This window comes from Malaclemys terrapin, chromosome 23 (assembly GCF_027887155.1).
Source record: "Malaclemys terrapin pileata isolate rMalTer1 chromosome 23, rMalTer1.hap1, whole genome shotgun sequence".
Taxonomy (NCBI): domain Eukaryota; kingdom Metazoa; phylum Chordata; order Testudines; family Emydidae; genus Malaclemys; species Malaclemys terrapin.
Genome location: NC_071527.1, coordinates 14,293,641 through 14,307,635, shown reverse-complemented (window position 1 = coordinate 14,307,635; position 13,995 = coordinate 14,293,641). Strand labels below are relative to the sequence as shown.

The 13,995-nt window shown below is 54.9% G+C and overlaps 1 protein-coding gene across 1 annotated transcript; it reads left to right on the top strand.

Annotated features, from left to right (window-relative positions):
• The first annotated feature begins 1,445 nt into the window (after window positions 1-1,445).
• On the top strand, window positions 1,446-12,795 carry LOC128828394 (cAMP-dependent protein kinase catalytic subunit alpha-like). Its single transcript, XM_054013058.1, has 10 exons — window positions 1,446-1,516; window positions 3,114-3,175; window positions 4,504-4,632; window positions 4,812-4,910; window positions 8,362-8,444; window positions 9,538-9,664; window positions 9,906-10,001; window positions 10,118-10,240; window positions 11,757-11,921; window positions 12,651-12,795. Exons 3-10 carry the CDS (start codon window positions 4,570-4,572, stop codon window positions 12,774-12,776), a joined length of 882 nt encoding a protein of 293 aa, XP_053869033.1. The 5' UTR covers window positions 1,446-1,516; window positions 3,114-3,175; window positions 4,504-4,569; the 3' UTR covers window positions 12,777-12,795.
• The last annotated feature ends 1,200 nt before the right edge of the window (window positions 12,796-13,995 follow it).

Here is a 13,995-nt window from a genome sequence, read left to right as displayed (position 1 = left end):
CGAACCCCCCCGGCGGCCCGGCTCCCGGCCCGACCCCCCGGCTCCCGGCCCGGCCCGACCCCCCGGCTCCCGGCCCGGCCCCGCGCACCCCCCCGGCGGCCCGGCTCCCGGCCCAACCCCCCGGCTCCCAGCCCCGCGGCCCAGCGCACCCCCTCGGCGGCCCGACCCCGCGGCCCTGGCCCGGCTCCCGGCCCGGCACCGCGCGCCCGGCACCGCGACCCCGGCCCAGCCCTCCCTCCCGATTTTCCCGGACATGCCCGGCTTTTGGGGGATTTCCCCCCGGACGGGGATTTGAGCCCCCAAAAGCCGGACATGTCCGGGAAAATCCGGACGTATGGTAACCCTAGAAAGAACGAGACTCTAAGATAAGACAGGGCAAAAAAGGGAACAAATTATTGGTGTTGGGCCAAGTGAATTAGAGGCTGGTGGTGCAGAGAAGATTCCTCCATTGCTGTCTGGGGCTGCCCCCAGTTCATGTAATTAATTAGCAGAGACTCACAAGTCTTCCATGACCTCCAGAGGAAGGCAGAATGGCTGATCGCCCCTCCCAAGGCATTGATCTGGTGTGGATGCTGCCAGGGAAGTACAGTGGGGGAGGGGTGTCGCAGGTCAGGGCAACTGCCCCTGTATTTGCCCCTCATGGTCCAGCCAGGGAAACCACTTTAGGCTTCTGGCTCCCAGTCATCACCTCTCTTGGGCGGATACCTGCGTCTCTCTCCTCCCTGCCCGGAGGATTTCCAGGATGCACAGCTCGCTGCCTACACTGTGAGTTCCCCAGCAAGTCAGACCCCCTCAGCCGGCCTGCTTTGCCCTCCTTCCTCAGAGGCTACAAACAGCCCAGTCTCCATGGGTATAAGGTACCACACAGCTGTTAGCAAGCACATGGATTCTTAAGGTATAAGCATTGCAGGGAAATCCTCTTAAAACCCAGCAGAGAACCTACACACCTGCTAATAAGCTTTCCAGAGATCACCCCACTTCCAGCCTGGTAACTCACAGGCAGTGGGTTTCTCCTTGGGGAGCAGCTTCCAGCGGCTGAGGTTTTGCATAAACAGAGGCGTTACATTTGCCTATCCCTCCCCCTAGAAATTTCCTGGGAAATGTACTTAACTTTAAAAGGCCCAATAGTTTCAGATGGTCCCTCAAAGCCCATAATGCTTCCCTAGGTTTCCATTGTAGACGTCACATACAGTCCCACAATAATACATAACCGCCTGCCTTTGTAATGCAATGAACTCCTAAGCTACTTAAACTTAGTTCTGTAAGGTATGGCCAGGATAGTGCAGGAAATCGTCTTATCTGTCCTGTGTCCATGCAAGGATCCCCCTCCCTCCCACCCACCCGGGGCTGGACTTGATGGCGGGAGACAGTGGCTGGTGAGCCAAGCCTGTTTCTATAAATAATCCGGAGAGAGTAGGAGACAAAGTGAAAGTCGTTCCGACAGACTGAGCCGCGGCTCCTGCGTGCGGCTGAGGGAAGCAGATGTGAATTCAGCTCCCCCTGTGGGGCTCCACAGGTGATGGGGTGTGGGGACAAGAGGGTGAAGGGGGTGTGGGCGGGGGTAGTTAGCCAGCAAATAGCTGAACCCTAGAACCCTTTCAGGGCTGCCCTGCCCTATCCTATGGGATCAGGGGAATCACCATAATCTTGGTCTCCTTCCCTCCAGCAGTGGATCAGTCACGTCTGTAGCATGTTGTCCTGCTTCGCTGGGGCATTTCAGGCCCTCGCCTGGCCTATTTCTCAGCCCTTTCTTTAAGGCAGGGACCGGACTGGACCACCGTGGTGCCGGGTTTCCACAGAAGTGTTGCTATTTAGTGGGGGGCTGGGAGTTAGGGCCCTGGGGTTCTCTCCCCAGCTCTGGGACGGGAGTGGGTTGTAGTGGTGAGAGTGGGGCAGCAGGGAGTTGACTCCTGGGTTGTGTATCCATGACCCCAAGAACTGCAGCACCCAGATCTGGATCTAGACTTTTAGCTTGTCCCCTCCCTGGCGTCTGAGCACCAGTGATCCCTGGGGGAGGAAATTAACTTTATACACCTCCGGTGTGGGGGAGACTTGCCTGTGATGATGGGGGTCGGGGTAAGCTCTGGGTTCAAAGCCACTCCCTGCTGCTGCTCTGTGCTTGGCCTCCCTGCTGCAGCCATTCAAATCCCGTGGGCTAAATCTATTAAGAGCTGTGGGACTTGTCCCTGTCGGGAGCAGCGGGAGGCAGCGAAGATACAAGGGGCTCTCGGTGCTAAATATCCCTCCAGATGCTGCAGATTCCTCCAATCCCCATCCCCATCCCTCCTCCCGTGGTTCCGGGATCTGGCAGCAAGGACAGGGAGCTCGGCTGGCGAAGGAAGGATCACCTGGCTGGATCCCCGGGTGCTGCTGTGGAGGCTGCGGCTGGTCGTTTTAACACCTTTGTGGGCAAAGCCCAACTGGAATTTGCGACTTTCACAGCTGCAGAAAGCAGCTGTGTGTGTGTGTGTGTGTGTGTGTGTGGGGAGTACCCCCATGTGTGCTGTTGGTGTCATTGGTGCGTGATGCCTGCATGGTTGAGAGAAGGCTACACCTCTGCCCTTTGAGCTAAGGGCGAATCTCCTCCCCCTTCACCCCCTTTGCTGGCAGCAGTAGTAGATCCTGTATCCTCCCATTAGGGCAAGATGATCCATGCTTCTTAACGTCATTTGACAGGGGGGTTGTACGAGTGTCTCCTTGTGAGGTGCAGGTTGTGTGTTGCGGGGCATGGAACAGGCACCCCCAACTGCCATGTTCAGCGGGGGCAGGGGGTTTGAGGCACAAGTGCGCCCCTTTGGTAGGTGCTGGGAGCTGCATTAGCCCTCCCTGACGGGGCTGTTCAGTGTGTCCAGGGACAGGCCCGGGGGTGGGGGTGTTGCAGGAGCGCCGCTGTGTGGACCTCTCTCTAGCCAATCCCCAGCTGAGCTGCCCTTTGTGGCCAATGAGGCACCGCCATCCCGCTGATACACTCAAAATCCCCACCCCCTTTTGTGACTGCATGCCTCTTCGCTGAGCAGGGGGGTGGAGGGGCTGAAAGGGGAGCTCTGTCCACCAGGCTGGGTGCCCCACCCCTCCTGACTCCTCACGCTGCTCCCTTTCTGTTTCCCTTACAGGGAAGGAGTTCCTAGCCAAAGGCAAAGAAGACTTCCTCAAGAAATGGGAGAACCCCTCCCAGGTACTGTGCCCCCAAGGCAGAGCACCCCTCACCCCCTCAATCAAGGCCCCTGCAGCCCCAGGCTGATTACTCTGCAATCATCCCCTGGATCTCTTTCCCCATCACTGAGCCACCTTGCCAAACAGCCTCCGCTGAAGGTCTGGGGTTATTTTTGCTCCTGGGGGGCGGGACTCAGTGCTCTTTCTTCCCCCCCGCCCCAATCCCCAATCTGCCCTCTGGTAAGTGGAGGGCCAAGAATAATGGAGGTTCAACTCCTGTCTGCCGGGGGAGGGGAACACTAACCACGTGGGTCTCTTCCTGATCCAGCCTGTCTCCCCCTCCCCCATTCTCCTCCCAAGGCTCCAGCGTGGTCGTCTAGCACAGCCCCAGATTGGCTCCCAGCGGGGCTGTGCTAACAGGGACCCTGTTCAAAAGGCCTCCATTTGCTGTCTCTCCCCACTGGAAATCCCGCTGGGGGTGGTTCTGGATAATTCCTGAGGCAGAGCTGCTGGTCCCTCTGCAGCACTGTCACTTTGCTAGTCCTCCCGCACACCCTGTGTCATTAATGCTATGGCACAGAGGGGGAAACTGAGGCACAGAGGGGAAAGGGACTTGGTCAAGGGTATAGGAAGCTGGTGGCAGAACTAGGAAGCGATCTTTTGACTCCTAGTCTCCTGCCGTCTAACCACTACACTTCACTCCCTCTCCTCACAGACCGAGGGCTAGAACCCAGGAGTCCTGACTCCCATCATCTCCCCCGCCTCTAAGCCACCAACCCCCACTGAATGGAGCTGGGCGGGTCGCCTGTCTGGAACTAGATTTTGGTTCTGCCCAAGGAGCAGGGATTCCCTTGTCTGTGTCTCATTCAAAATGTAGTGGTTACCTTTGTCGCCCTCTGGTGGTGAAATGTGACATCTACTTCTTCATATCAATTATCGGGGGTAGCCATGTTAGTCGGTATCCACAAAACCAACAAGGAGTCCAGTGGCACCTTAAAGACTAACAGGTTTATTTGGGCATAAGCTTTGGTGGTTAAGAAAACCTCACTTCTTCAGATGCATGGAGTGAAAGTTACAGATTCAGGCATTATATAATGACACATGAAGAGCACGGATTACCTCACAAGTGGAGAACCAGTGTTGACAGGGCCAATTCTTCATATCAGTGTTCTCAAGAACAACCCCAGTGCGGTGCTAGGGGGTGCTGTGCTGCAGGCAGTGGGGGACTTTGACCCCCTCATGGTCAAGACTCCAGTCTTGCAATGCAAATCCCACTGTCCCAGGCAGATTCCTTCCTGATTCCCACAGGACCAGTCTGGCGCCCCATCAGGTTTGTTTTCCCCCTTCCAGAACACGGCCAGTTTGGATCAGTTTGATCGAATCAAGACCCTGGGCACAGGCTCATTTGGGAGGGTGATGCTGGTGAAACACAAAGAGACCGGGAATCACTATGCCATGAAGATCCTGGATAAACAGAAGGTGAGACGCCGGGGGCTGCCGCGGAGATCTGGCCTGGGGCCGTGGAATCCCCAGTGCGGGGGAGGGATTTGGAGTTGAACCCTGCGTGGGGATGCAGGAGAGGGGAGTGCATGGGAGGCGCAGGGGGTGCTGCACCAACTGAAGAAGATCTGATGTTGCTATTTCCTTTTCTCTCCCAGGTAGTGAAGCTCAAACAAATTGAGCATACCCTCAATGAAAAACGGATACTCCAGGCCATCAACTTCCCATTACTCATCAAACTGGAGTATTCTTTCAAAGTAGGTGTCCTTGACTTGCCAGCCCGGCCCTGGTCTGTATCTCCCCCCCAACTCCCACAATCCCCTTGATTCGTTTCCTATTTAAAACCAAAAGTGTGCTGAAGGGGTGGAAGGGCACAGTCTGCGTCTCTTGTATCTTGAGAACAAACGTTCCTGGCGTGACATCTGGGATCAGGTTTGGAGCTAAGAAAAATCAGTTTGGATCATTCCCCTTTTTCAGTCTTTTCTGTTCTGCTTTTGACTCCAGGTTTTGAACAGTGATACTCCCCACCAGTCAGTTTTGCTTTCATTCCTAGTCAGTTTCAGTTTCCAGCTCCCTTGTGCTGCCCTAGGGCATGAGGTCTGGCTTGCGGGGGAGTCTCAGAGGAAGTCCTAACTTCATGCACATTTGGCTTTGTAGAGACTTTGGAACCATCTCGTGGGATCGTTTCCTCCTGATGGGAGTTTCTATGAAAGCTAAAATTCAGGCCCCAGCGTTGGGGCTTGGACCCTCTTCTCTAAACCTGGCTCTTGGGGCCTGTGAGCTACACCCTGTGTGTAGGGGGGAGAGCAAAGGTAGTTGTGCCTTTGAGCTCCACAGCCCCCCCTGTGGCTGGCCTGATTAAAGAGGGGCTGGCTCTGAAGGGAGACCTGTCTCCTGTCTGTCAGCCTGAGGTTAGTGGGTTGTAGCGACAAAGAGTCGTCAGCTCAGAGGAGGCTGCAGGATAAATCGCAGCCCCTGCGGGAGCCCGGAGGCCAGGGTGATGGGCGTGTTAGTGACAGGCAGTGCTGGCAGAGTTGTTTTCTTGAGGCCCCTCATCGTTCTTGGGTTAAATAGTTTTGATTTCTGGTCCCTTGTCCGCAGAAGCTGCTACAATGGAAATGTCACCCCTGCTCCGTGCTGGCTGCCTGGGGCTGGGCTGCGTAGCTCTCGGGTGACACAGTAGCAGTGGGGCCAGCGGCTTCTGCTACACAGGCTGTCTCGCTGAGCCAATCGATTCTCCTCCGACAGCGTAAAATAAATCCCTCGCAGCTGAATCCGCAGGTGTAAATGTGGGAGAACTTTGTTGAAATCAATGCGACTGCTCTGGATTTACCGCACTGAGCTAGGAATCTGGCTGGTACGTGCTGGCTGGGACCCATCAAGGTCCCACTAGGGTGTTGGGGCCTGTTTAGTTGGTAGAGGGTCAGGAAGGCCCATGTCACGCAGACCAGAACTGCCTGAACAGGGAGACCAAGGATGGGCTGAACTGCCAAGGCTGAGCTCCCTTCGTCCCTTTAGAGACAGCAGGGTTCAGGCTTCATTCCCCTTCCGCTCTAGGGCACCCACCTTTACCCTGCTCCTGGGGCTCAAGGTGTAACCCTCTTAATTTAGGCACCTAGTCTCACCCTTCATGGGCTCAGGGCGTCACCTCACACTCTGCGGGTTTGCAGGGTCTTTTCCCGGTGAAAGAGCCTCACACAGAAATATCCTTAACCTCTGTTTATTAACAGTTACTGTCACGGACTCACAGATCGTGCCCACTCTTGGTCCCATGCAGTCCCTGGGGGAACCTCCTTCAGTGTGACAGCCCTTCTCAGGGGTCCACTTTGTCTCGGGGGTTAAACCCCTCCACCTCCTGGAACCGCACCTCTCTGAGCCTTAGCACACCTGTCTCTTGCCGTTGGCCCCCTCAGGGAGTCCACTCGCTCTGGACCCCCAGGACCTCCACTCCCAGAGGGAATAATGCAACCTTGTTCTCTAGACCGGAGCCACTCTCAGCCAGCGTTAAACAGGAGGCTTTATTGAGCATCTGAACACAGCACAGGAAACTCTCAGGGCCCTCGGGATGCCCTCCCTCAGCACAGCACATCCAAGTCTCGCCTGCATCCAGGTGGGCTCTGCTTGCTCTCCCTCTCCAGCCCAGAGACCCCCTGCTTCCCATCTGGGCATCCCAAGTTCCATCCCCGATCCTCTGTAACAACAAACTCCCTCTCCCATCACCTTGTTAAACCAGTAACACCCAGGGAAACTGTTCCATCCCCTCTGCATGCAAACCAATGAAAAAACCAAGAAAACTCCCCACTTCGTCACAGTTACCAGAACAGAATACACACGCTACTCATACAATGCCCATCACTCCCAATAAGGCAGACGAACTTTCCCTGCTGGCCAGTCAGGATCAGCTCGCCCTGGGACTCCAGGTTCTGCATGGTGTCATTGGCAGGGTGTTGAGATCTGGCAGCGCTGATGCTGGGCTGTGTCCTGGAGTTGGTTCCCCAGAACTTCCTTTTGAACCCAGTTTATATAGTGAAACTTGAGTCCTGCTTAGCTCTCCCTTAACCAATCATTTTACTGAAGTGTTACAAAATAATTCTCTGACCAATCCTATCGTAGTGTGAAACAATTCTTTACCCAGTCGTACACCACCACCTTCGCTGATGTACACCTGGCAAAATTAGTTATGTACCAGAAACTATCAAAGAAGCCGACAGATAAACAATAGAGAAGTGGGGAGCAGCAAGGGAAAACAATCAAGACGTAGAGATTTCACAGCCACACTGCTGCTAAGTGATTCCTTTGAGCATCCTAAGATCTGTTTCTTTGCCTGGTGATGCTGGGCACTGTGAGGACAGGAGCCTTCTTACCAGCCCGGTATTCCATTGTTCTGATATAATTTAGATGGAATGTGAGGATGTGACTTTCTGCTTCTTGGCTCCTGCTCTCCTAATCTGGTTGCAGAAAAAGACCTCTGACCATACAGCATGGGGCGCTCAGCCCATGTCCCGCCTGGACCCTCTCTCCAGGGCTAGCTGGAAATTCACCCTGGGCTCGATGGCAGGGGCAGTGGTCTCTGCTGTCACGTGTGCGGGTGCTTCGTGCTCATGTTCTCACCACCGAGCCGGGTAGGGTCTCACTAGCGGAATGGCTTTGTTGGGCTCAGCGGAGTTACTTCGGAGGCTGCTCTTTGACTTTGCAGGCGCGGGGCAGGATGAAGCCAGCCTGGTCAATTTCACACTCTTTTGAGAAGTTTCACTTCCTGCTTCTGCTCCTTTTGGGTGTCCGACCTGGCGGCAGGTTGGGTTTCCCCTTTGATCGTAGACGTCGCAGCTGGAAATCCCTCTTGGGCCTGCCCATCCCTGCCCCTAGACCAGAGGTGTGGGGAGCGGTTGAATTTTCTACGGCTCTAGCACTAAATACTCCAAGGAAATAAAGCTCGTGCCCTCTCATTAGTGAGTCTGTTCCCCAGCCGCGTCTGTGCAGCAACTCCCACTGCAGGTGTGTGCCTGGGATCAGACAGCGGGTGCACTGCATTGTGTGCTATGTGGAAGCCCGGCCACTGCATCAGGTTCCTTGGAGACATGTGGGTTAGCGCCCGGAAAGGGATGGGGCTAATAAAGGAGCAGGGGTGTGGGGAGCAGTTTCATCCTGGTGTCGCAGGCGCTGCTGGGTGGCCCTCTTGCACTCCGTTGCTGCTGCATTTCCTTCTAGGATAACTCCAATCTGTATATGGTGATGGAATACATCCCGGGCGGGGAGATGTTCTCCCACCTACGGCGGATCGGGAGGTTCAGGTGAGCATTGCCATGGGAGCCGATGTTGGGGACAGTGTCGCTGCTGGTTAGAGCTGGGTGGCGGTTAGACTCCTGGGTTGTCTCCTTGTCTCAGGGAGGACAGTGGGATCTAGCACTTAGAGGAGAGGGACTGGGAGTTGGGACTCCTGGGTCCTATTCCTGCCTCTGCCATTCACTCCTTGTGGGAAGGGGGGAGAATCACTCTGTGCCTCAGTTTCCACAGCTGTAAATTTGGGATTTAGTTCAGTAGAGAACTAGACCTATTATCCACTAGCAGCATCTGCAGCGACGCTGGCTTTGATCCTCATGCTGGAGGGCGTGACCTGATCCCCAGCTGGGCTTCCCCATGGGGAGGGCTGCTGAGGTCTTCTGCCAGCATCTAACCACAGTGGCCAGGGATGCCAGGGCTAGATGGTGCCAGGCTGGATGGAGCTGGGGGTCCATGGGTGTGTGTGTTGGGGCTAGGGGGGAGATGCTGGTCTGAGAGGGGCTTGCTATGGGTTGCCAGGCTGGATGGAGTCAGGGATCTAGCAATGATGGGTGGGATGTTTGTGCTAGGGCTAGTGGTCTGGCTAGGGCAGATGGGACCAGTAGCGTAGCTAGGGGTGGAGCGGGGGCAGCGGCTGCTCCTGCACTGAGCACAAGTGGTTCCTTGTCAATTTCCTGGCGTCTTTGTACTCACCCAGGGGAGTGATTAAAAAAAAAAAGGTGCCACCCGCTGTGGCGCTTTTATTTTACTCACTCGGCGGCACTCTGGGTCTTCGGCTGTGGGACGGACCTTCAGTGCCGCCGAAAACAGCCGGAGAGAGTGAAGGGCCTGCCGCCAAAGACCTGGAGAGCCGCCGGGTGAGTAAAAGCACCGCAGTGGTTTTTTTTTTGCTCCCTCTGTTCCCTCCACCTGTCTACGCCACTGGATGGGGCCACGAAACCTATAAGCGTTGGGGCATCTTGCCTGGGGTTGCCAGCGTAGATGGAGTCAGGGATCTATAAGGAAAGTGAAGGTGGGGGCAGCAGGGGGCCGAGGGTGCTGGACTGGCTGAGAGGGGGCGTATCTGGCCCGGGATGCCCATGTTCTTCTCCCACCTCATTGCAGTGAACCTCACGCCCGGTTCTACGCTGCTCAGATCGTCCTGACCTTTGAGTATCTGCACTCGCTGGATGTCATCTACCGAGACCTGAAGCCAGAGAATCTCCTGATAGACCAGCAGGGCTACGTCGAGGTGAGGCTGCCCCCTCCTGCCCCCAATTCCCTTCCCCGTCCCAGCGCTGGCTCCTAGCTCCTGCAGTGAACTCCTCCCTGCCCAAGTCTCTCTCTGCTGCCATCCCCTTCCCAAAGCCAAGACACCCCCAGAAATATAACATGGCCAGAATACATCAATCATCTGCTCCCTCCCCTTCCCCTCCTGCTGTCACAGCCTCCAGGCTGATCCAGCTTCTCCTCTCTGTGTGTTTTGGCTCCAGGTGACGGATTTTGGTTTTGCCAAGCGGGTGAAAGGCCGAACCTGGACTCTGTGTGGGACCCCGGAATACCTGGCCCCTGAGATCATCCTCAGCAAGGTGAGCTGGGGAGGGCCTGTCTGCTTCCTGATCTCTAGCTGATCCCTGGTCACCAGGTGGTTCCTCCCGCCCCCCAAACGTTCGGTGCGTGACCCTGGCCTGCTTTCCCTGGGCAGGGTTATAACAAGGCTGTGGACTGGTGGGCCCTCGGCATCCTCATCTACGAGATGGCAGCTGGTTACCCCCCATTCTTTGCGGACCAGCCCATTCAGATCTATGAGAAAATCGTCTCTGGCAAGGTATTTGGGCTGGGGAGGGGACACTTGTGTGATTTTTTTTGGGGGGGGTTTTGCCAGCTAAAGCGGAGAGCCAAGTCTCTGCGAATGATCAGATAGATGCTCACACGCTGCGCCCCCAACATGCTCATGCCCTCCTGTGCTCCCCCAATCCCCAACATGTGGGCATCCTTCCTGTTACGAACCCCATTCCCCCTGCACCCCAACAGATAGACCCTCCCTCGCCATGTACCCCTGTTCTCCAACACATGGACTCCATCCCCCACCCCACCATCATTGTGCTCCCTGTAACTCTCATGTGGACTCCTGGAACAGGTGTCTTTGGTTTTCTTATACACTGTTTTGAATTGCAAAACCCTCCACAACCCTGCTACGTTCATAGAATCATAGAATCATAGAATATCAGGGTTGGAAGGGACCTCAGGAGGTCATCTAGTCCAACCCCCTCCTCAAAGCAGGACCGATTCCCAACTAAATCATCCCAGCCAGGGCTTTCTCAAACCTGACCTTAAAAACCTCTAAGGAAGGACATTCCACCACCTCCATAGGTAACCCATTCCAGTGCTTCGCCACCCTCCTAGTGAAAAAGTTTTTCCGAAATCCAACCTAAACCTCCCCCACTGCAACTTGAGACCATTACTCCTTGTTCTGTCATCAGGTACCACTGAGAACAGTCTAGATCCTCTTTGGAACCCCCTTTCAGGTAGTTGAAAGCAGCTATCAAATCCCCCCTCTTTCTTCTCTTCTGCAGACTAAACAATCCCAGTTCCCTCAGCCTCTCCTCATAAGTCATGTGCTCCAGACCCCTAATCGTTTTTGTTGCCCTCTTTTGTTGCAAGACTAAACATTCCTTAAACACATCAGTCATCTCCAGACACTGGTAGAGCACTCATCGCCATAGTAACCAAGAGCCCATAATATTCAACTGCCCACTCCAGCGCCTTCTCGTCAAATATCTTGAAAAACTCATGTTGGACACGGTCAGCTTTAAACCTAGTGGGGAACTCAACAGACCTGGGTTCTGTTCCCGGTTCTCCTACCAGCCTGCTGAATGACCGTGGGCAAGTCACGTCCCCCTGTGCCTCAGTTTCCCCTTATGTAAAATGAGGATAGTGATGTGGCAGCCCTGCTTTGAGATCTGTGGAGGAAAAATGCTCAATAAGAGCTGGGGGGAGGCTGCTAATTAACCATTTCAGCTCCTGTGTCAGTCCTCAGTAGCGCCCCCTTGTCCTCAGTAGCGCCCCTTCTTGTCCACTCTTTGTCCTGGAGTGTTTTTAAAGGGCTTGTTATTTATTATTAGGTGTTTTACGATAGTGCCTACAAGCCCCAGTCATGGGTCAGGACCCCATTGTGCTAGGTGATGTACATATTAGGTGTATTATGGTAGTACCTTCAGCGCCCAGGCATAGCCCAGGACCCCTCTGTGCTAGGGGCTGTACATTATTAGGTGTATCTATGACTCTAGCCACGAGGGCAGGGCAGGTAAAAGCCAGACCTCTGTCTCTCCTCCCCACCCCAGGTCCGGTTCCCATCTCACTTCAGCTCGGACCTGAAGGACCTGCTCCGGAACCTGCTGCAGGTGGACCTCACCAGACGCTTTGGCAACCTCAAGAACGGGGTCAATGACATCAAGCACCACAAGTGGTTTGCTACCACCGACTGGATCGCCATCTACCAGAGGAAGGTAGGAGGGTGAGGGCGGCTGGCAGAGGAGAGCCTGGATAACTTCCACATGCATTCAGCCTTCATCAGCAGGAATTGAACCTGGGTTCATCAGTGCCCAGGCCTCTAGAAGCACATTGCTTACTGGGACTCTGTAGCAGGGTGTTGTGGCTGGGTCCCACCACTAGGGGGAGATATTATGCTCACCCAGCATTGGTTTAAAGTAGGGAGCCCTCAGTCACCTGTTTGTAACATGGTGTCAAAAGCATGGTCCTGTCCCCACCCCCTGAGGATAACAGCCTACTACTGCTGCTGCCAGCTAATGGCGTTATTCTTCTAGCTCAGGTGGGAGAGGGCAGTGCTGAAGGTCCTGATTAAAGCTCTTACAGGGATCCAAGGGGCTCATGGCCCCCTGCCCTTCCCTGATTGCAAAGTGAGAGGAGGGGATTCTGGCTAGATAAAAGGGGACTTGAGGAGACGCTGATTCTGCATCCCTCACCTGGTTGCTAAGGGGCCCGATCCTGTATCCCTTAAGAGTGCTGAGGGCCCTGATTCTGTGAGGTCATGGGCTCCCCCTTCCATGATTGCAAAGTGTGAGGGTTTCTGGCTGGATTTGGGGGGGGTGGCAGCTGATCCTTGCCTGCCTTGTTACAAAGTTGGGGCCTGATCGTGCGCCCCTAGCAGACCCAGGAGTGGGGGTGGGTATACAAATGTTGATCCCTCACCTCGTCCCCCTCCCCTTCCTTTGCAGGTGGAAGCTCCTTTTATACCAAAGTGCGAAGGCCCCAGTGACACAAGTAACTTCGACGACTACGAGGAAGAGGAGATCCGGGTCTCGGTCACTGAGAAGTGCGCCAAGGAGTTTGCTGAGTTCTAGGGCCAGCGCCCCCCGGGAGGGGGCGCGCGGCGCAGGTGGGGGCGGGGTTGGATTTTGGTTTAATAGATAAATTATATATTTTATAAATACATGAGCACTGTCAGGAGCGGAGGGGGGAGACCTGTGGCTAGCCCTCCCCCCAAAATCCCCCTTTCCCACAAAGACGCTTGAGAGTCCCATCTAGAGAGTGGGGATATGATCCGCCCCCTCCTCCTCCCGGGAAAGATGTCTGTGTCCTCCGACAAAACCTGTTTCACTGGAAAACAGAAAACAACCCTCCCCTGCCAGCCTCCACTTCCTCTTTAACAGTGTGCTTTTTTGTAACATATTTGAAATAATTACCAATAAAGTTTTGTTTAAAAAATAAAATCAGACTGGCGTGTGGGCTGTTCGGCTCCAGGGGACAGTTGTTGTTGCTGTGATGAGCCGGGAGCTGTTCCTCTCCCCGGAAGCCCAAGGAGTTCAGAGATGTGGCGGGGGGGAGGGGGGCGGTGGCTGCCATTAGTGGTACCTGAACTTGCCTGGAGTTGGAAGCTCAAAGGGATGAGCGTCTGCGCTTAAATGGGGAGGTGGCGTCTGGTCGATGGATAAACGGGCATCGCAGGCAGCAGTGGAGAGGTTATTTTATCGCTGTGTCTGGCGGTGGGGGCGATAGCTGCTGGAATGCCATGGCCAGGTGGTGCCCACAATTTGAGAAGGAAGATGAAAAATTGGAGAGGGGCAGAGAGTTGCCATGAGAACGATTAAATTGGGGGGAACCTGCCTTATGCTGAGACACAAGTAGCTTCTTAAAGCGAAGGTTAAGGGGTGCCGTGATCCCTGTCTCGATGTACCTAGGGGAATAACTGTGATAATGAGCTGGTCCCACAAGCAGACAAAGGTCTAAGGAGAGCCCGTGGCTGGAAGCTGAAACTAGGAACAGTCAGACTGGAAAAAAGGGCAGATTTTTAACCGGGGTGTAATTAGCCATTGGAACAATTCACCAAGCATTGTGGTGGATTCTTCATCACTGACGCTGTTTAAATCGAGATGGGAGGTTTTTCTAAACGATCTGCTCCTTTTGCAACAGGAGTTGATTCAGGGAAGTCCTGTGGCCTGTGTTACGCAGGTTCAGACGACATGCTCACAGTGGTCCTGTCTGAATCGATAATCTAGCCATTTCTGAGGCCGGGGCTGGGGAGGTGAACAGCCAGGCCGACCCCGGTGTGCAGGAATGTAG